Consider the following 23,492-nt stretch of genomic DNA (forward strand, 5'->3'; position numbering starts at 1 on the left):
CTTTTTCAAATGTGATGTTCTTTTGAAATTTCTAATCTTTAAAGAATCTGAAAAGAACTAGGGCTGCAAAACAATTAATCGCATTCAAACTAAAAGTTTATGTTATATACCATATGTGTGTGTACTGGGTATATGTATTATGTATATATAAATACACACACATTTATGTATTAATTTAAAAAATATTTGTATGTATATATATTTATCCTTGTATATAATTTATATAAATATAAATATTTTATATATAAATCTAACATATTTGTCCTTAATATATACACATGTATCGTGTGTATTTATAATTACATAATAAATGTACACAGGACACACACATATAGTATGTAAACGTCAACTTTTATTTTGAATGCAATTAATTGCGATTAATCGTTTTTTCAGCCATATAAAAAACTGTTTTCAACATTCATAATAATAAGATAAATCAGAATATTAAAATAATTTCTAAATTATCATGTAACACTGTAGTCTGGAGTAATAGCTGCTGAAAATTCAGCTTTGCTATCACAGAAATAAATTATATTTTACATTTTCAAATAAAAAAATGCTATTTTAAATTGCAATAATATTTCAGAATATTGAAATATTATAATATTTTCAGAAGCCTTGGTGACCATAGGAGACTTCTTCTGTATTTTTGATTAAATAAATGTAGCCTTGGTGATCATAGGAGACTTCTTTTAAAAAAAATAAAACGACCCCAAACTTTTGAAGAGTAAATAAACAAGAGGCAGAACTATGATTTAAATGCATTTAAATTCTGCAGAAATCTGAGTTCTGCAGGTGCAGATTCTGTGTGGGCCTGCTCATAAATAACGAAGAGCCTGATGATTCAGAGGAAACAAAACGGCATTCATGAATGAGACATGGAAGAACGCAAGCATGTGTGTGGTGTATGTTTACACAGTAGCGTGCAGCCTGAACTAAGGTCTCTTGTTTTATTCAGTAGATACCAATGAGCGTGACCAGTGAAGTGAACACATTCCTGCTGTTACCCTGCATCTCACACAAAATCATGATCTTTCTCCGTCTTTGCAAATTATCTGATTTTAGAAGAAAAAAAAAAACATATTCTGTTACCACATCCTCTGACTGGATATCAAGCAGCATATTTAAGGTGCGTGCAAGCACTCTAGAGAGGCCCATGGGAACTACCATGTTTATTAATACACTTCCAAACCCTGACTTTCTCCGCTCGAGATCCAAAAGCATTGATGAAAAGAATCTGGTCCTTATTGGGCTTTCTTAGGTGAGCCTTATCAGGTGACCGCCTTCTAGTCTTTAGTTCTTCATTCTTAGGTTACACACTTTGTTAATCATAACTAGCCAGAAACAATTACGTGCCCGTAATCTGATCACCCGCATTGACCTGCATTCGTGATACAGTAATGCTCAGAGTCAAATTTTTGGATCTGGATTAGCATCTTAAATATTTGAGACTTGTGGTCGACTGATATGGGTTTCTAATGGCTGAAACCAATATCTAGAGAACAAAGTTTTCAATCGCAAAATACAATTTAACGACTGCAGAACAATTTACAATATTTCCTGAAAACAGAAAATGTGATCTATTCATAAATCTCTCTTTTGGAAATGCTATTAATAACCACATGGAATAACCATTACTGTTAATTTGGCCTGGCCGATACTTCAGTGATTGGAACTGATTTTTATGATATGATGCACAAGTCAAAACAGACCTTTAGACATGAGATCTTCTGTGTCAAGATGGCAAAATAAATATTGTTGTTTTTCATTGATAGAGCAAAAAATAGGGCCTGAAACGCAAAACAGAAAGGTCAGAGAAAGAAAGTTCTTAACCTTCAGAAAGTGGCTGATCATCAACTTCAGGTTAAACTAAATTTTTATGAGCTGTTTTACTCACTATGCTTTTTTGAGGTTTTTCTTCAAATTTTTTGTTATGTTTGGCTATGTTTGGTTGATAATTTCTTTCTTACAAAAACTTGAGTAACAGTTTAGCTAATTGTTTAGTTAACGGATGCAGTCGTACTAAACTTTTGGTAAAATTTGTGAAAATGGAATGAAATTACATCCCATCATGTTGTAGCAAATTTATGATTTTTTTACATTACAATTTTTAGAATTTATACATTATCTGTAATATTGCAGTAACAGGGTTGTGCTAAGAATGTGGAACAAAGATAAAAATTCATTTTCTGTCATTAAAATTAGTTTACCTTTGTGTTTTAGCCTTTATTTGGACAGGAACAGTTACTTGTCAAGAAGTGAAGTGTGGGGTGGGGGTGATCGGGAAAGGTCAGCGAATTGGGAATCGAACTCAGGACGACCGAAGCGAAATGGCATTACATGTCTGTGCACTGCCACGAGGCTATCGCCACCGATTAGTTTGAATAATTGAATATGAATTTAATAATTTATAAAACAAATTATTACATAGAATTATATACAGTACAATTATTATTTTTTTAATTTTTTTTTGTTATGAAAATTTAGAATGTTGTGTGAGCCTCACAACTGAGACATGTGACATTTTCTTTAATGTTACAGTAACATTTTCTGATAGATTGTCAAAAATTAGGCCTACTACATTGAATTGTATTGTCTGACTCTGACACACCCTGAAAATGACGAGGCAAGCCAAAATCTCTGTTTTATAGTAAGCATACAGACATTTGAAAGTAGTATGTCGCATTATATTTCATCAAACATATCTAATAGGTCTTACAACAAAAATGTGGCATTGGTGCATCTAAAAAAGTCATAAGACAACAAAGTACTGTACTATACTGATGGAATGTGCCTACTAAGCATTTACTAAGACAAACTGCAAGTGAGGACAAACCTGGTAACTTCATTTACTATACAAACACAACATCAGGGCCCTAGAGATTAAATGAGCTCCAGTAATTGGGTTTCGTTGGACTCGAGGCCATGTCATGACTGAGCAACTACTTAAACCACTGACACATAATAAATGCAATTAATTCCATACAGTGCAATCATTTTCTTCAATGTCAATCTGATTTCTTTCAAATGTTTCACACACAACATGCACTGAAATGCAAGTGCACTTAAGCGCAACTGCGGTTATGAATGTGAATTATGCAATTGCACATGCAGAACATCCTCTAACCTCAAAGTACCCCAGGCTGGAGGATCATTTGTGATACAGATATCAATATATTGATATAGGTTACTTATAGCCTTCACTCATGCTTTTACACTAGCCGACCAGCTAACATTAAAGCTGTCTCTTCCACTATATCACGAAAACATTATTTATAAATAAGCGTTGTTTCTTAAACATAAGCGCAGGACAGGCTGCCCGGCGTTTATTTACCGTTTCTGAGCTCGTGCTTGACGGTAAACAGGTCACCTTCCCCCGACGAGCCCTCCATCGTAGACGGAGCGCGCTCTCCTTCCTCTACTCGCTGCACGACACTAATGCACACAGAGACCGTCACAGCAGGATTACATAAACGGAGTTGTTGTTATAAAGCAACCTTTTGGAAAATAATGTAAATGACAATAACGGCATCCTCGTGGGAAGGGCGGCGGGGCTGTAAATACTACAGCGGTACTAACAGAGATACACACGCCGAGTCTCATTAGACACGCCCACTGAAAAATACTCCTGCCCTATTGGACCCCCCGACTGTCACTCAACGCCCATCGAACAACGTAACCATAACGATACGTTTAACTATTTACTGTAAAAATGTTAGCGATAAAATAAATATTAGTATTGTTAAACAATGAATATTACTAAAATATATTAGAATATATTAATAAATATATAAAAATGTTGTTAAATAATAAATAAATATGGGCAGCACGATTAATCGTATTTTAATATATCTTAATATATAAATGCTATATATATATATATATATATATATATATATATATATATATATATAATATATATATATATATATATATATATATATATTATATAATATATTTAATATATAAATCGTATTTTAATATTGTATATTTGATATATATATATATATATATATATATATATATATATATATATCTATATATATACGATATATATATATATATATATATATATATATATATATATATATATATATATATATAAAAATACGATATATATATATATATATATATATATATATATATATATATATATATATATATATATATATTAAAATACGATTAATCGTGCTGCCCATATTTATTTATTATTTAACATATATAATATATATATATATATATATATATTAGGGCTGCACGATTAATCGTATATATATATATATATATATATATATATATATATATATATATATATATATATAGCCATCAATATGACAATAGCCATCGACATCCTTAGCACTTTTTTCATAATATGCGAAATTCAGTGGCTACTGTCAACTGTTTGGTTAACACATTCTTCAAAATATCTTCTTCTGTGTTCAACTGAAGAAAGAAACTCATATAAGTTTGGAAAAAGTGTTTATATTTGGGTGAATTGGACAGATTAGCAGTGTATTAGCTAGTTGTCTACAGTAGAAATATGCAGTAATGTAATGAGTGGACTTTAATTACCCTTCAATCACTGTTTCCATTCTATTGTATATTTGATAAGTGAGCTGACAGTGTGCATTATATGCATACACTCCAATGGTACACTTCCAAATGCCTGAGGCTGAGATCTGTATTTTCTCAAGGGGGAAGGGAAGCCTGTGTCCTCATTTGGACAAGCAAAGGCCTGTAAACTCCACTTCTATTATGTTCTATTATAATAACTTTACTTCTTTTTAGTGCAGTCACAGGAAACACCCAGTATACTCCCAGTATTTATTGTAAACTGCCTACACAGTTATAGTTTAGCATGTAAATATTCCCTAAACAAATTGATGTAGACGTTTACACAATGTACAGACAAGAAGTTGTAGCCAAACAGACACACAAATACAGGTAGGGAAGACACACCTGTGCCTGCAGTGCAAACAAGCAGAGCTTATTAAGATTATTCTTAATGTTTGTCGATGGTCTGCATGGTTCTGTCTGTAAAGAATAACAGGTTTCCAGTTTTCCATAGAGAGAATATGGCAGTAATTGTCTCATTCTGTTTTGTTTACTACACAAGTTGTTCCTTTTGTAGGTACTGTGTTCATAATATAGTGTCTAAATAACATTCTAGACAAATAAGTAGGGACCAACATAGATAACAGCATTGTTCTGTTATATTTATTGCAGCACATAAAACTGTTCAGTTCACAGTGTAGGTGGCTAACAACTTGCTGAATACAGTTTGCTATAGATATTTTAAAACAAAACATGAAAATCTCTTAACTTAATGTCAGCCTCAAAGCTAATTCTACTCATAAACTAAATCTAATTTCCCAGAGGAACCCATGACAAATTAGTATTTGGGACTGAGGTTAATTGAAATCATTACTGAACAGCTCTTAATACAGTGATGATTTTAGTAAAAAACACATAATTATTATTATTATAATTTTTTTTTTTTTTGCAAATGAAAATTAGGCTAGGTGAGGATAGATGTATAGGTTGCTCCATAACACATTTATTTAAATAAAATTATGAAATTACAATCTGAGAATTAAATATGACAATGTGTGTTTGTTCTGTACTCTTAAAAATCTTAAAAACACAAAACCCTTTAAAAGAATTACAGAACGTATTTTTAGCACAAATTAAAAGGTTAAGTCTGTATCTGTATATGTCTGAATATAAACATATTTTTTTTGTATCACAAAACTAAATTCAAATAAATTAAACGCCCTCTTTTTAACAGTTTTATTCAATAATCAAATGGAAGGTACAGCCACAAGTGTCTTGTGAGCTTTTATTTTGAAGGTCTGTCCATGTCGGCGGTGTTGTTGATGTTTGCGCGCGCTGCAGCGCTCAGCCAATCCCGCCCCTGACACGAAGCGCGTCACTCTCCTGATACTCGGAGCAGAATGGCGGCTCTTTTGGAATCGTTGCTGCTCAGTAAAGTGGAGTTAAGCGAGGCTGTGCTCTGGCTCAGAGGACAACACGTAAGAATTTACACCGCGCTGTGTTTTCTCTCCAGTGGTGTTGTGTCTTACTGTCACTGCGTGGCGGAGTGAAAGAGTGATTGTTTTCCTGAAATACAATCAGCTAATCTATAGCTACGTTAGCAAACAAACATTAAGGAGTCGCTTTATTTTAGAGGTGGATATTTACAGTCTTGTTTTTTATTTTACGGTAACATAACGCCACAGAACCTCTCCGAGGAATAAGCAGGAATACCGTCATCAACAACTTTCTTTTTGGTGAAAAATTAAAAACAGGTTTTGAGTAATGTAAATATTTTCATACACAATACCTTCCAAGTTTGTATATTTGTTGTGATTGAGAGCAGTACAATATTACATTTACTTAAGATAACTTGAACTAATTTGTGTCAGAATAAAAACTAAGTTTTTTTACGCGGTATATAACGTTGCAGTGATGTTTTAGTAGCATTTAAAGTGATTTAATATTTATTAATACTGTATTTTGAATGAGTTTTTTTTGTATTTCCTAATTTTATTTTAGTTTTAGTAAGTTTATGAACTTTTCTATTAATCTCTATTTAATTTGATCACGTTTTTAACTTTATTTCAGTTTTAGTTGTTTTATTTTATTTAACTTATTTTAGTTAGTTGCCAAGGCATTTCTAATTTTTCTTTAGTTTAGGTATTTATTTGTTTATTTACTTAACATTGTTTTTTCTAAATTAAAGTTAATGAAAAAGTTTTAGTTTCAGTTAACGATAACAATGCTGATATTATAATATGAAGTGGAGAAATTTTGTACGCATAAAAAATCCAAATAAAAAGAATATTTTTAATTTTGCTGTAAACACACAAGTAACTTGTTTGAGGTTTATTGTTTCATAAAGTGTCATACAACTTGCATGAGGTTTTATTTATTGTGATTACATTAACATATAATTTGATTTAGTTAAGAAATTAATATGGATACTTATAATTATATATTTCTATTGCTGAGAATTTACTTGTTTTGCCAGATAATTTAATATAAGTTTTTTCATAACTAAAATTTTGTCTGTGCATTATTTATTGGAAGCTTTTTTTTGGCTCAATTTGTAGTGTATTCAATTCAAATATAGCTAGTGTCTTGGATCATGACTAAAATTTGATTCTTTTTGTCTTGCCAGGTTTGTGAATCCCAAAACTTTCCATTCAAGTTCAGCAAAGAGGAGTTTGTGCCTTTCCTATTGAATTTTTTGCGTGATCAGAGCAGTCAGACTTTGACCCATGGCCCCACCACACCTGCCAAGACCCCCAGCACCTCCAGATCTGTCAGGACTCAGGACTTTTCTGATCGGAGGGGCAACAAATCCACACCAATTCAGACTTCACGCAGCGCCAGTCGAGTCCAGCTCTTCTCTCCTGCCCCGTCTGTGTCCCCGGTGAGCGGGAGGGGTGAGCAGGAGACCCCATTTACCGGCTCTCATTGTTTGAGTGGTGTCAGTGCCCTCAGTAGCCCTTCCTTCAGCTCTGCCTGGAGCCCTGCTCCCCGCAACACACCCTCTGAGCGCCGCTCCGCCCAGCGTCCCAGTCTTGGCGACTTCATGACATCACCCCCAGAGGCACAGCAGCACAGAGGCCGCAGGAGGAGTGGGGGGTTTGGGGGGTGTGCGTCTGGCCGTCAGACGGGACCTCGCGGTGCTGTGTCGGAGGAAGGAGTTCGCTGGGATGGAGGAGGCAGGAGGAGCAGAGGTGTGGGGAGGATTGAACCAGTGTCACCTCCAACACAGGTGCAGCTCAACTTCAATAATTTGGAAGACTTTCCTCCAGTGGGTGCCGCCCAGTCTCCACCAGTGTAAGTGAGGAGTCAGTGACTAATATTAGTATTAGTAATGTATTAATGTTGGTTTCAATGGTTTAAAATATAAAAAAAAACCTATATACAGGGCTTAAAGTTCTCCGGCACTGGATCGGAAGTTTTTGCTCTTATAAACATGAGACGCGCATTAGCTGATGAAAGGAAAAGAAGCCTGGGTCTCGAGCGCGATGCATTGAAAAAGCTGTGAGGCGAAATGGTCAAAGATTTCCATCTAGCGTCATATTTACATAGAAAAGCTATTAAAAAAGCAGCGGAGCTTTGTAAACAGCTCAGAGTAATCACGTCATCTTCAGTGCCAGAACAAATTTACCGGGATTTTTGAAAAGGTCATGTTCACACATGATCTCTTACCGGTAATTTACCAGTAAAGACTGTATGTGTGTAAGGGGCTAAACTCTTCCTCTGCATATGCCGTGAGTTTGGGTTGCTTAACGTTCATCTGGGAAAACTCACTTGATTTGTAACGTAAATCATTTAAACCTATGCCAACACAGGAGAACGTTTTTCTGAATATTTGATTTATTGTACATCGCGATTTCAAAATAAAAGTCTCTGACTTTGCATGTGGGCAAACATTAAAATTAAAAGGATTTAAACTTCATTGAATCACATGAAACATCACCAGGCCGTTGGTGCCCTCTGCAGGTATTTGTTATAATATAGGCATATTATATTGTGTATTTAAGTGTTGTTCAGTAAAACCATGTACTTGGTTTTAAAACTTTAATTGAGGCCAATTATTATTGCCACATCTTTACCTTTATATATATATATAGTCATATTAAAGCCTTTTTTCCCCTTAGTTCTATTTGTATTACTAAAAAATATCAGATTACGCACTTGTCAAAATAATCAGATTACTTGATTAGCAAAATAATCATTAGTTAAGCACTAGATTAGTTACAACTTTTAAAAATACAACTGCATTGTTTTACTTTTTGTGATTAAAAGACAAATCTTTTGTCATTTGAAAATTCTTAAAGTATTAAAACATTGTCTCAAGTGAACCAAGTATCTGCATTTTGTCTCCCCTTGTACACTAAAGCCATGTCTACACATACACGGTTATTTTTATAAACAGTTTTCCTTGTTCCGTTTTTAAAAAAATCTCTGTCCACATGAAAACGCAAACGCATGCTATGATGCACTGTCAAGAGCATGCCAAACCAACAGGTGGCGATATAATCTCAACCGTAAAGCCATATTGGCCAATCAGAAGCCTGAAAAAGTTTCAGTTAGGGGAGATAACAGCACAGGCTCTGGTGTCACAAGCCAAAAACTCCGGTTTCGCTGTCTATGCGATAACACTGCAACCGGAGTTTTTGAAAATCCTCACCATGGCAGGCATTTTCAGAAATGTTTGGTTTCAGTGACCTGGAAACGCGTTTGCGTGTGGACGAACGGCCAAACGGCATAGAAAAAGCTGCAGTTTTAAAAATAACGGCGTTCGTGTGGACAGGGCCTAAGTGTATATTGTCACACCCCTAGTGTCTATGAGCGTGATAAAGCTCATAATTTTCCAAGTATATGACATAGCTGTCATTCTTCAGGTCAATCATATATTCATGAGAAAAAAAATCAGTTTGAATAAGGAAAGAGATAACTTTGCCGTAGTATCCTTTCAAATGTTAAAGTTGCCACAGTCGTTGCATTCTTTGCATGTGCTACACTTTATTTGTACCATTTGATATTTATTTATTAGAATTTGAAATATCATAACAATATTGATTAATAAGCGAGATCTGATTTTAGTCCTTGAAAACCTAAAAAGTAGTGCAAGTCCTTTAAAGTCCTGGAATTTTATTTTGCAGTATCTGTACAAACCCTGTTTAAGTTACCAGTTCTTGGACCATTTTAGACGTGCACTAGAGGCGGTTTAGCCAATCACAACACACTGGACCAGCTAACCAATCAGAGCCCATCAACCTATTTCTGAGGGAGGGGCTTCATTAAAGCAGGAAATGATCAGTGTGTTTCTCAGAGAAGGGACAGAGCAGTGTGGAATAAAGGTGAATTATGTGAAAGATAATGTGTTTTTTTTTAAACGAAGCATTAACACATGTTAGACTGCACCCCATAAACACAATCAAGCCTAAAAAAAAAGAAACAGTGAACCACCCCTTTAACTCAGATATACAAAAGAAGAATGCTATTTCTGGTTCATTCTCATTTTAAAATATTTTAAAACATTAGTTAGAAAAATTACCTCACGGCATTGACCTTGACAAGAAAATGGTTAGATTTTCGTTTTTTTATTTTTTATTTTTTATTTTGCACATCCTTTGAATGTTCTAGAAACTCTTCCTCATCATAATCCATTACAATTTCATGATAAACGTAAAACTAAAAAAAATCAAAAACTTTTCTCCTGCTTTTCCAGAGCAACCAAACCTTCACGGAGAATCAACCCAACTCCCGTAAGTGCAGAGCGGCCTAACTCCAAACCTAAGAGCTGCTTCACATCCACCCCGCTCAGCCTGCCTTCCAGTCCCCCTACCATACCAGAGAGCGCTGGGGCCAAACTGACCGCTGGCAGTCCTCACAGTCTGCAGGAAGAGAGAGAGTTGCTTAGGAAAGAAAGGTATGTTTGGGCTGTAATATTTAGTTTGAATAATATCCCTGTGTTTATCTGTCACTAATTGTCCTCATGTCTTCTCTAGGTCTAAACTTGCCCAGCAGACCAGCTCCCCACTGAAAACCACCCCTGTCATCTGTACCCCAACCAAAACAGTGCACAGACAGGGGTCAAAGGTGACCCCTGACCCTCAGTCACCTTGCCCTGATCCTAACAAAGTCACACAGAAATCAGAGCTGGATCTATTAGCAGAGCTGTATTGTACCTGCATTTCAGGTGAATGGCCTCCAGAGGGTGCCGTATACAGCTGTAATCTTTTACAGTTGATCCGAGTTTGCTCCTTTTGTTTATTTATTTATCTTGCAAAATCAGTTATGACTGAAAGGAATATACATTTACCATTCAAAATATTGGGTTCAGTGATTTTTTTTAAATTAGTGATTTTATTCAGCAGGGATTTAAAAATCTTTAATATATAAAATGTTTTATATATATATATATATATATACACACACACACACACACACACACACACATATATATATATATATATATATATATATATATATATATATAAAATGAAGTTTTTAAGTTTTATTTTTCCTGTGTTTCTGATTAAATAATTGGTATGCTAAAGAGACTTTTTCAAAAAAAATTACCCTAAACTTTTGAACTGTAGTATATATTTTCATAAGAATAAGATGAAGTCTGTTTTAAAGTTGAATGTGTTTTGCTTCTAGAGAACCTGGTTCCTTGTGTCTTCCTGGAGCTGTTCTTCGTGCTGCAGCTCTTGACATCTCATGGTGTGTCTGTCTCTGAATCTGGGGAGGAAGCAATCAGTTTCTGTGAAGACAGCCCAGGTGAGTTAGATCACACACTGTCAGTAATTAAAAGTTTCATGTAAAATCATGCTGAAGAAATGTCATAAGGAAGAGTTTTTTCATAAGCTTTAAAAATGCATTACTCATACATTATTCTTTGCTGAAAGCTATTTAACATTTATGATCAGTGTTTGTCATGTTTTAAAGGGTTACTCCATCGCAAGATGAAAATTTTGTCATTAATCACTTTACCCCGATGTCGTTCCAAACCCATAAAAGCTTTGTTTGTCTTCGGAACACAATTTAAGATATTTTGGATAAAAACTGGTAGGCTTGTGACTGTCCCATAGACTGCCAAATAAATAACTGTCAAGGTCCAGGAAAGTATGAAAAGCATCGTCAGAATAGTCCATCTGCCATCAGTGATTCAACTGTAACGTTATGAAGTGACGGCAATACTTTTTGTACACGAAGAAAACAAAAATAATGACTTGATTCAACAATTCCTCTCCTCTGTGTCTCTCCAAATCAGCGTAGAGCCATTTGGGCAATTCTGTATCATAATATTGAATGGGTTCACTAGTGGAGTTTATGGATTTTAAAAAACAATATATGCTATCTAATTGCATCACTGTGATGTTAGATATTTATTCTAGGTTTGAGAATAAAAATCTCAAGATGAATAATAAAACTTATAGAGGTTAGATGCAATATTGAATTTTATACTGATGAAAACAAGGCTTTAAAGGATAGACTTACAGTCTTTAAAATGTGTTTTGCACTAAATAAATGTCCTAGAACCCATAATTTTCACAGCTTCCAAAACTGCTTTAAGGACTTTGTCAACTGAAATATTTTTACGAAAGACATTTCACCAGCTGAACAATTGGTATGTTGTTAAACAACAGTACTATCAATTCTTCTGTCCCTTACAGCCTTAGTTTAATTCCTGTCAAAAATCAATTTTGCGCTACACTGCTTAAGGTCTGTGATGATGAATTTCATCTGTTTGCTGTCCATTTATGTTCATGCAGATGTGTTGGAGAAAGCTTACCTGGGAAATGTCCACAACTGTGTGTATTTTTCTGTGAGGGTGTTGGAGAATCAGTTTGAGTAAGTCTGATTATTGTTTAATTACGGCTCTCTCAGATCGGTCTCAGAGTGTCTGACTGTCTGTCTCCTCTGTTTGTCAGGTTGGTGTCACACCTGGACAAATGCACGCTACGGCTTCTGTCTGAGAATGAGAGAGTCGGGACGTTCTCCTCATCGTTGAAAGATCATCTGGCGCAAGCTCAGGAAAACTGCACAGCTAAAGTAAGTATTAGTTTAAAAGCAACCAATACGTTATCCTTAAAAAAAACTCACACTGAATAATCCCCACACTTCCTCAGGTGCTGCCCAGTCCACCTATGTTTGTTCATTCAGTCCCATTCCAGCCCGCCACAGACAACCGCTCCAATTTTAGCAGTGATAGGGCCTTCCATACCTTTAAAAAGCAAAGGTACACTGCAAACCATAAATCTTTTTTTCTTGTTTCAGGCTGTTTATCAGTTTGATATGTTTCATGTTATGCTTTCTGCTTTTGTAGGGATGTGTTTTACGGTTTTCTCAGAGAATGGGAGGACTCTCATAAAGAACCTGGCTGGGATTTTGAGGCTGCATTAGGCAGTAGAGTCAGGTGACTTTTTTTTTTTTTCATGGACATTTTATGCTCTTTTGGTATGATATACATATGATATGTGTATCCTCCCTAAATCATTTCGATTGTTATTCCTATTGTAATTTTTTTTTAATACCCACAGAATGATGGTCAGTCAGCTCACAGCAGCAGGAAGCCATTCTCACTTTGCTAGACTCTTCCAGAAGCAGCTGATCCAGGTGAGCCACAATGGCTGATTATTCTCCCATTTCTTCTTATCCTCTGTCTGGCTGTTTTATATTATTTCTGTTTCTTCTCTAGATGTGCAAAGGCCCTTGTGTGCTAGGCTCCTCCAGTGATGCCCCTGATGCTGATTTGCTCGGCATGCTGGGAGCAGACAGCCTGGGTCGTCTGAAGCGCCTGCAGCAGCGTCTGGTCCAGCCTCAAGGACTCATTGGTCCCTGCCCTCCACCATCCTTTCCTGGTCATCAGGAGTTCTTCAAGTGCTTCCTTCAAACAGCCAGCTGGTAAATGTTGTTGTCATAGGCCTTGAATTTTTCGAAGTTTGAGTGCTGTTTAATTTCCTGTTGACATTTTTTGTTGAAACGGAAGTGCGCAGGACTAATCAGAGTGCTTATCTCTTTGTTTAAACAGCGAATAGTTATTCATTTAACATCACAGCACCGAAAACTCATAGCTTGAATGTGAAATGCTGGATGAAAGTAATGGACATACTCACCAGAGCTACATTTAATGAAAATATAGTAACTGTAATATTGTGAGAAAATTGTCATTTATTCATGTGACATTAAGTCATTCTCTGGTCATCAGTGTCACATGATCTTTCAGGAATCATTCTAATATGCTGATTTGGTGCTCAAGAAACATTTCTTAGTTTTTTATCATTGTGGAAAACTGTTGTGTTGCTTAATATTTTTGTAGAAACTGATTTTTTTTTTGCTTATATAAGTATTAATTTATTTTAAAAAAAATTACTGACCCTATACCACTAGTTTATACCTGTTTAAAGTATATTATGTCAGCTTTTATGAGTACAGTGACATATGTCAAAGCTAATAATAGATTAAACACTTTCATTTTGAATTAATGGATTCTTTGTGTTTTGGTGCTTGGCTCTAATTCCTGTCATCTTTATACTAGCTGTCAGCTAAACCAGCATCTGAAAGATGGGCTGTGTCAGCAGCTGCTGAAGCTAGATGAGGTGTCCATCCTCGGTCCAGATGCCAGCCCTGCCCGGGGAGAGGAGACAGGTGATGGAGACATGGAGCAGCAGGTTAGAGCAGAAAGCAACATATTTGCATGCTCTACAGTAATCAGAGGCTTGAATGGATTTAAAAAACATATCTGTGGCCTTTGTTTTAGGATGAGAAGCAGCGTTTCTCCTCTGTGCTTCTCACGGCTCGACTTCTGGCCAAGTTTTTGGGCTTTATCTCTTTCCTGCCTTACCAGACCTCTGAGCTGCCGTCAAGAGACATACAGGATACTGCGATCACTCTGCGGAGCAAGGTAAGGATTGTATGAGGGCAAGATTTTATTTCGGCCTAGAAGCTAGTATGTTTCACAACCTAATATGTATATTGTCAGAGTTCTCCAGTGCTAGATGTGTGTGCGGTGTTGAGGAGTTCAGTGCATCGGAGACGCACCATTCTGACAGTGCCCTGGATAGTGGAGTTTCTGTCCATGCTGGATCACATTGGCCCACTTCTTCCTTTTTACAGGACTGCTTTGTGCCTTCTGCTCCAGATCTACAAGTGAGTTCATGACATATACGTCAAATATGATCTCTGCATGTGATTGTTTTGTTAATTATGGTTATGTGTGTATGTCAGGAGGATGTTATTGGGTCGAGGAGGGGAGCTGTGTTACATGAATCAGCTGCTCATGGTGGCAGTTTTGGGCTGGCTCTTCCAGGTGAGATATCTCAAGTGAGGCTCCAAAATTGATTGAAATTGTGTAAAAAATATTTAAATGTGCGAAGTTGCCAAACAGCAGAACACAGCTATGTAAGACATACAAGCTGAAATAAAAATGGGTGGTGTGACAGTTAAAGTTTCAATGAGTAGAGAGACTGCTGATTTTTGAAAATTTGATACGGGGGTGAAACTATTGCTACTCTGCAAATACTGTTGGAGTCAGAGACCTCTAATGTGTACAACTGTGTATACAGTTGGGCAAATTTACATATGACTAGGGGTCAACAGATATGTGTTTTTCAGGGCGGATGTCCATACCGATTATTACAGATCAAGTAGACCGATATTTTGAATTGACCTAAATGTCTGGTGAAAAAATGAAAATGAATGTCAAAATTAAGAATAACAAGGGCTCTGACAAAAACTTTCTTTAAATGCTTTTAAATTATTTTAATGGAGATCGCTTTTGAAAATGACCGGTACCGATAACCATAAAAATGCTTAATATCGGCTAGGGGTGGGAGAAAAAAATAGATTCTCCGATGCATCCTGATTCTCTCTTCAACGATTCTGAATCGATTCTGAACATTTCAGAATCGATTCTGAGCTTTTTTATTTTTTCCCGCATGTGCGTGCGCTAGAGACGCGGCAGGCTTCATTGCACAGAATTTGCACTTTCACGTGCGCTTTGTGTTGTTGTCCTGAAGCTCAGTTGCAGCTGCGGTTAAATGCACTTGCATTTTTGAATACTTTTATACGAAATTGATGTACACGCAGTCAGTTATGTTTTCAGAGCAGGACAAAACATCTGATATCAAAATAGATCTGTGCATTAGTGTGAATGCAGCCTGTTAAAGCTGCCACTGTCTATGATCTCATCAGTAATAATCAAACGGCAATAATACTGAGGAAAAAAATAAAAATCCTCAAATATTGTCTGTAAACTTTCGGACACTTAAAGAACAGTTATTTTAAATAAGTAATTGTTAAAAAAATAGCCTAGTGTGCTTATATAATAAAAAAAAAAAAGTTAATTTTGCACAAAATAAATTTAATATTATATTTATATGAAAATGTAGCCATGTGCAGTAATATGACGCATTGTGATATTGAGTTAATAATGATAATTGTAATTGAATTGAATTGTGAAACCAGTGAAGTTTCACACCTACAGATACATACAGAGATTCCAACTATAAACAAAAAGCATATAACTGCAATTTTGTTTAAGTTGTAAAGATGTATTTGCACAGCAGAAGAATTAATTGGGGAAAAAATGTAGCTCAAGAATCATTTTGGAATCGGATCGTGACTCCCAGGATCGAATCGTGAAGTGCCTGAAGATTCCCAACCCTATTGAGTTCTGTGGTTGTTTAAAAAGTAGTAGAATTTTACATAGATGTACAGGATGTATGACAACATTGTGATGCATTGTTAATCGTTATCGAATCGAATCGTGGGCCTCTGAATCGTAATCGAATTGAATCGTGAGATACCCATAGATTCCCACCCTTAATATCGGTGCAGAAAATAGGTCGACCCCTACTTATGATACATCACTCCATGCAATAATTTATTCTAAAGTCCAAAAATGTACTTTTTTTTTTTTTTTTTTTTTTTACCCAAAATGCACATAAATAGTGATTGGAATCTACTTTTAGAGTAAAAACAGGTGTAAATGGAGAGGTAACTGGGTTGTTTTTCACTTTTGCTAACTGAAAGAGGTATGTGTTTGGTAAAGAGCAGCTGGCTACAACATGGGCTAAAAATAACTTAATTATTTCATAATTAATTCAAGGCATCATGATAGTTTGTTTTTGCATACACTGTTTATCATATAACAATGGGCCAAATTGTGCAGCTTGGCCAAAGAGAGAGGTTATGAACCTGTCAAATCTTTCTGTAACTGTCTCTCTTTTAGATCCCTATCTTCCCTGAAGATCTCTTCTTTAGCACAGATCTAAAGGAAGAAGTTAAGGAACTGGAGAATATTACAAGCTCTCAGGGGCTGGTGAGTGGGTCACTGATTTTTTGCTCTGGACACATTTAACTTTTTCCTTTTAAGGAGGGAAAGAAGTGTTTATTTATCTTTCTTTTTTTCTGATTTGGTAATGTGTATAATACTGTATATTTACTTTTCAGGACACCCTCCCATTAGTGGACCAACAGCTTCTCTACACTTGCTGTCCATATTTAGGTGAGAGTGAACTGTTTGGGGAAAAAATGTGGCTTAAAATGATGTATTTTACCAAGCTTCGATTGGAATAGATTCCAGTTGAGGATGATGGATGTATCTTTATGTCATTCTTTTGGCAGGGGAGTTTCGTAAACTTCTTGCTGCTTTTGTGGCTGGCAGTACATCCAAGAGTGGAGGCTTAATTCGCAAGATCACCCCCACGTCTGCAGAACTGAGGGGACCTTCCACCAGCCGTTCACAGCAGAAACTTCAGGTACACTGCCAGCAAAATGCCTTCTATCTGTAAAAGAATTAAGGGCATGTCGTTGATGTGTGGCTGTTCATGGTTTTCCATGTGTTTTTCCATAGGTTGACCTGGAACAGGCCTTCTTTCACAACCAGCCCCCGTCTCTCAGACGTACTGTAGAATTTGTTGCTGAGAGAGTCGGATCCAACTGCGTCAAACACATCAAGTCAGTCTCTCACCATTTAGTCAGTTTTTTTTGTCTTTTTCTGTATGTAAGTCTGTGTAAATCAATTAAGATTTGCTTTTCATCATTTCATATTTTCCTAACTCTGCGTGTGGTAGGGCTACGCTTGTGTTGGAGCTCGTGAAGGGTGGAGAGAAAACTCTCAGAGATAGTTTGGGTTTGGAGGGTGTCAACACGGCCAAGTTAAACGATTCTATCTGTGCTCAGCTGTGTGACGCAGGCATGCAGGCTCTAGAGACAGCAACCAGGTCAGCAGCTCTCTTCTCTCATTACATATATATCATGTTGTTGGACATGTTTTGGACTAGTTTTCCTCGGTCACATCCTCTCATGATAGGTTCTGCAGTGAAAATGCCCCTGGAGCTGTCAGAGTACTTCTTCCTCTTGAGACCTCTCCTTCTGTGAGTAAAACAGTTACTATTCATCAATTCAATCCGTTTAAAATCCTGTTGCAATGCTCAAGCACAGTGTTTGTCTTGGGTGTACGGTGTTGTACAGAATTACTTTTTTTCGTCATCTCATTTCCTGATTAATTTTAGAAAAAAGCCTTCAAGTTCATTTAGTTACTTTGCTATATGATTAATATTTTGTGGTGTGGTTTAGGTCCTGACCACTGCTGAGAGCATCACCACCCGTTTGGCAACAGAAAAGGCTTGCAGCTGGCTCTCCGCCAACATCACAAGTAGTGGAGCCTAATTTTAGTGACATTTTAAAATGGCAAATGCTCCATTACTTATTTTGTAGCATGTTTTGAATTAACCCTGTTTGAATTTATCCCTCAGCACTGCTGAAGAGGGAGTGGAAGAGTGCTTTTGGGAGGGTGATGAAGAGTGTGCCCTCATCCGTCAGTTTGGATGCTGAAGAGGGCGAGGGATCGAGCAGGAGTCAGCAGGTCCAGAAGAGTACCTCAGGGCTTAGTGCTGGGTCCTCTTGTGTTTCAGACTGCACCCATAAAGTTCCACTGGGATCAGAAGTTATGATTGAAATAAAGGTGATTATTGCTAATTGGGTGTCAGAAAAGTTGTATAAACTAGTTAAAACAGATTCATTGAAGACTGGTGGATTGTTGGTGATTTATACAAAATATAATTTAATGTTGAGAAATGAGACATCAACAAAATTGCTGAAAGGAAACACGCAATTCACACAATTACTCAGCGAAACAATTTCTTATCAGAAGTGTTTTTATTGTAAATTAAACCTAAAGCTATTTAAAACGATTTTTCTAGTCTTACTACTAATAATACAACAGTTGTAACAAAGCGATGAGCAAACCTATGGTAATTTAGGGTCATTTTCAAATGTGGGTGAGTCAGATCACAAACCATGTTGTCTCATGTTTCAGGAGGTTTTAAGTGTTGCTGTAGGACCCAGATCTGAAGAGGAGGCTTACACTGTTCATCAGATTGAGTCTCTGCTGGACAGAGTGGGACAAACACTTGGATGCAGAAAAGTAATCGGAACCCCTTCAGCGTACTAGATGCAAAACTTTATAATCCACATCATTCAATGTTTTTAATACTTAATTTTGAACTGTTTACTTTACTTACACAATCTCTCCTTTATCCTGGTCTTTTTCTAGCTCCTCTCCCCGGTGGTTGAGCAGATGTTGTTGCGTTGTACTGTTCAGCTTGCCTGCAAACTTGGTGAGAGTGCAGTTAATGGAAAATTGAGAAGAGAACGAAGTCAGTGCTGAACATGATAAATATCCTACTGTGTCTGTTTGTGCAGTATCCGGGGAGCTGCCATTTGTCTCCTCAGCCGAGGGTAACAAGAGACCTGCTCTTCTGGAAAAGTTTCTAGTTCTGTGGTCTCGGACACCCTCTCCGCCTTTGCACCTTCTCCTCAGTGAACCCACTTTGACTGCCATTTTCAGTGCCACAGATAGTGAGGTAAAACCGCTGAGTTAATCTCGTAGTTGATGCAGTTTACTTGTGAATATAACCCTTATTCTGTGTGAACAGTAACAGCACTGGTGAATTGGTGATTAAATTGCGTTTTATCCTTTAATATCCCAGAAGACTGACTACCTGTTCCTGATAAGACAGCTAATAGAGAGGGGTCTTTTAGGAGAGGAGGAAGTGGGCACTAACTGGCCAAAGTTGTCAGCGTTATCTTGGCCAGAGGTAATTGCTTCTTACATATGATATGTGTTAACTTATTTTAGAGAGAGCAAAACATTACGTTTTGAGGCTGGAATTCTCACAAATCACTTTCTGATGGCTTTTCTCGTTTGCTCTTGTAGGAGTCTGTAGAGAAGTTTCAGCAGCTCTCTCTGGCCACCCAGTTCCCATTGCCTTCACTGCCAAACCACAGGGACATACTGCAGGTCTCTCAGTGACCACTAGGGGGACACATGAGTCTACATTACCAACTGTACACGTGAATCCCAGCCAAACACTATTGTATTAACAGACTATGAGTGATGCATATTGGAACAAAAGTGTTCGAACCTGCAATATATATGATTTTAAAAATATTTTAAAGTCTGATTTATTGTTAGTTGCAAGGAGAGTATTTGCTGCTTAAAAATGCTGAGTTGATAGACCAGTCATCGATAGATTATAAACCTTAAAACGTATTTTGTGGGGAAATTTTAGCAGGGCTTTGCCAGTTTTCACTCATGCTGCCTCACAGTAGAAAAAGATAAAGACCATTCACTGTGCTTTCTTGTCATTTATGAAATAATGAATATTTATTTGTTTTAAGTGCATGTAAATGTTTTTCTGCTTGTTGGTTGGTTGGTGAGTGTGTCTGTTTGTATGCATTTCTTAGTCTATATTTGCGGAAAATTTGCACTTTGTTAATGTTGGACAATGTTTTCATCTGTTTAATGCTAAACCTATCTTATGTAATAAAATGTAATTTTGTGAATGTGTAAGTGTCTTTCATGTGTTAGATTTATAGCTCAGCTGGACTCCATATGCAAGGCTGCACTTTTGGCAAATTTCATGGGAGTTGACCATTTTAAAATAGAAAAAAAAAAAAAACTTTTTTTTTTGGAGAAATCAGGGAAATTTCTCTAGATAATATAATTATTTCCCCCGTAGAAGTAATGCATGTGTTTAGCGGCCATTATTCCACTTTCCAGTGTCGCATAATCTTTCAGAAATCAATCTAATATGCTAATTTGATGCTCAAGAAACATTTATTCTTTCAACGTTGAAAACATTTGTGCTGCTAAATAATTTTGTAGAAACTGATGAACGGCATTCAACAAAGCATTTATTTGCCAGAGATAATGCCATAATGTCTGTAATTTTATGCAATTTAGCGCGTCCTTGCTGAATAAATGTATTAAATTATTTTAGAATTTTTTTTACAGAGCCCATAATTTTAAACATTCGTGTATATGCTTTTAAAAGTGGAAAAACAATTATCCTAATTAGCGTACACGAGATTATAATAATGCAGAGGCGTGTAGTTAATGCGTGCCTTCAGGCAAGCACTTCGCCTTTTGTTTCTTTTTCCAAAGTTTCATACTATGGCGATGGCTTGCCTCATGAATATTAAAGACGTACTGACGTTGCTTCCAGGATTGACCAGTAAAAAATCCTAAAGAATATTTGAGCCCCGCCTTATTCAAAATTTAAGGTTCGTTCAGCAAATCAGAAAGAACCGTTAGAACTAACGTCATCCTGCGTTCTTAATATTCATGAGCGAAGCCTTCGCCATAGTAGGATTCGTAAGCTCGCCTCCAGCAGAGACGGCAGGAAGTTTCAGCGCAGTTCAACTGCGGCCGCGGCTTCACTATGTGCTCTGTGATTGTCTAGACGATATCAATAACATGACCCGAGAAACTTGCTATCGGTTTCCTCGCTCTGCTCGGAATAATTCAGTGCTCTGGAGGGATTTAATAAATGGACTCTAACGGTCAGCTGAACTTGAATTCATAGTTTCCCTCCTCTGCTCGGTGTCAAACCAATGGCCAACGTGAAAGTCGCGATTCGAGTCCGTCCGCTGAACTCCAGGTACGATAAGCTTTCATGAATCTTACATTGCATTATTTATCTCTAAAAGCTCCTGATAAAACTGCCGAATACAATCATACGGAGTTGATAAACAGCATTGAGTTGTTGGTGCTGTTGCTATGTCTGGGAATAGACCCGCGCTGACTGAACGCCAACTGAAATAAACAAACTGCCATTCAATAAACTATTGCGTGTGCTCTGTATTTACACATCTCGTTATATTGCAAATCTACATGATGAACTATATATGTAAGTAATTGAAACTTTTAAAACGTCAATCTAGAGATAAAAAAAATAATTGATAGCATATTCAAAAACAGTTAATAAGCATGCATTAAATATGCATAAGCAGTGCATGTGAAGTTGTATTGAGCAACGCTGTTTTGGTGCACGATAAATGTACTATAATCTCCAAAAATCTCCATAAATCCCCTAAAACCCCTTCCCCCAAAGGAACTGACAGTACTGTATAATTGCAGTCTTGTTTATGTCAATTTTACAGAATGCATTACAAATGTGTTGCATCAGTAAACTCTAATGGATGTGTTTTCCTTTAACTTTTTAAAAAGGGGGGTATCCTGAACACAGAGTTTGCCCCATGAGAGTCCTCTGCCCCACCCTCCAGCATTAGCCAAATTACTACAGTATGTGAGTGCTGGACAGGGGAGTAAGAAACTCCTCCCAGATCTGTGTCTGGCCGGAGCTGCTAGCCTTGACATTTAAAGAGTCTCCCTGAAGTGTGCATCACAAAGGACGACTTCATGGCTGTCCGTCTCTATTGTGCAAATGAAGTTGGCTTTTTAAGAGGCAGCCGTTGGTTTTATGAGTATGTGCATAATAAATATGTGACTTTATGCTCTTTGTGCTTTTGTAAAAAAAAAGAAAAAGAAAAAAAGGCTTCTGTTTGAGTTCAGAGTTTAAGCTGGTGCATATGGCAGGAATTGTGTGGGAATGGCACAGAAATCCAAGTTTGTAAACATGTTCTCCTCATTACGAGAGTTATTTTTTCTTTCCACTGATTATGTTTTAAAATGCACCGTTTCTAGGCAGAAGTTTGTATACACACACATACACTGACAGGCGAAGCAGGCTGTTGTGGTTGTGGGTAGGGCCTCCATTCATCATTGGCAGAGTGAAACAGACCCACATGGTAAGAGCTTCATAACTCTGAGCATTCAGTGGGAGAGTCCATTGCTTAAAGGTGCGTAACATCTGCTGCGTTATCAGCAGCAAACAAAACTGGAAAATATGTTGATTTAGTACATTTTCAACTAAAACAATTGTGTAAAACTGTTCCAAATAGTTTTTAGTGCATTTCTCAGAGTGTTTTGAATGGTTCCTAGGGTCTTCTTGTTGGTTAAAAGTCAAACAGAGTCAAAAGAACCCATACTCAAAGTTGAAGTAAAGTAGTATTTTTTTTTTTTTTTACAATTTTTATTTGATACATATACACTACTGGTCAGTTTGGAGTAATAAATATTTTTGATATGAAAGATTTTGGCTGCATTTATTTGATTAAAATAATTTAGTGAATATTATTACTATTAATAATATTACAATTGGAAAAAATTGTAATCAAAAATTGTTTTCAATTTATGTTATCATTATGTAATATGTTTTAATTAGTAATTTATTCCTGGGATGGAAAAGCTGATTTTCAGAACCATTACTCCAGTCTTCAGTGTCACATGATCCCTCAGAAATCATTTTAATATGCTGTATTGGGGGCTTATTACTTGCCCGTTATTATTAGTACTAAATTATTAATAATTGTTCTAATTATTAGAAATGTTGGAAAAATGTTTTTTTTTGTGGAAATCATGATACATATTTTCCAGGATTCTTTGATGAATAAAAAATTCAAACGAACAACACTTGTTTGAAATATAAATCTTTTTACAAAATTGTAAATGTCTTTACCGTCGCTTCTGATCAATTTACTGATCAATTACATTTTTTTTAAATTAATTAATTAATTAATATTTATTTTCATACCCCAAACTTTTGAATTGT

The 23,492-nt window shown here is 36.3% G+C and overlaps 3 protein-coding genes across 3 annotated transcripts in view; 2 read left to right on the forward strand and 1 right to left on the reverse strand.

The window, feature by feature from the left end:
- Window positions 1-3,610, reverse strand: part of rps6ka5 (ribosomal protein S6 kinase, polypeptide 5) — a 34,827-nt gene extending 31,217 nt beyond the window's left edge. Inside the window, exon 1 of the mRNA XM_042742682.1 lies at window positions 3,335-3,610. Coding sequence (XP_042598616.1) covers window positions 3,335-3,392 — 58 coding nt within the window. The 5' untranslated portion in view covers window positions 3,393-3,610. The remainder of the gene's footprint in view (window positions 1-3,334) is intronic.
- Window positions 3,611-5,866: 2,256 nt separating this feature from the next.
- On the forward strand, window positions 5,867-20,199 carry cdan1 (codanin 1). Its single transcript, XM_042742683.1, has 28 exons — window positions 5,867-6,032; window positions 7,181-7,848; window positions 10,253-10,453; window positions 10,533-10,723; window positions 11,188-11,307; window positions 12,303-12,381; window positions 12,462-12,582; window positions 12,660-12,769; window positions 12,857-12,946; window positions 13,071-13,146; window positions 13,229-13,434; window positions 14,069-14,201; window positions 14,291-14,434; window positions 14,513-14,679; window positions 14,758-14,839; window positions 16,763-16,852; window positions 16,984-17,038; window positions 17,158-17,291; window positions 17,387-17,490; window positions 17,607-17,756; window positions 17,846-17,909; window positions 18,112-18,190; window positions 18,291-18,499; window positions 18,854-18,961; window positions 19,091-19,154; window positions 19,240-19,400; window positions 19,527-19,634; window positions 19,754-20,199. Exons 1-28 carry the CDS (start codon window positions 5,955-5,957, stop codon window positions 19,847-19,849), a joined length of 3,888 nt encoding a protein of 1,295 aa, XP_042598617.1. The 5' UTR covers window positions 5,867-5,954; the 3' UTR covers window positions 19,850-20,199.
- Window positions 20,200-21,182: 983 nt separating this feature from the next.
- stard9 (StAR-related lipid transfer (START) domain containing 9) overlaps window positions 21,183-23,492 on the forward strand; it is a 51,576-nt gene continuing 49,266 nt past the window's right edge. Inside the window, exon 1 of the mRNA XM_042742684.1 lies at window positions 21,183-21,479. Coding sequence (XP_042598618.1) covers window positions 21,433-21,479 — 47 coding nt within the window. The 5' untranslated portion in view covers window positions 21,183-21,432. The remainder of the gene's footprint in view (window positions 21,480-23,492) is intronic.

The sequence above is a fragment of the Cyprinus carpio genome, chromosome B17, assembly GCF_018340385.1.
Source record: "Cyprinus carpio isolate SPL01 chromosome B17, ASM1834038v1, whole genome shotgun sequence".
NCBI classification, from domain to species: Eukaryota; Metazoa; Chordata; class Actinopteri; order Cypriniformes; family Cyprinidae; genus Cyprinus; species Cyprinus carpio.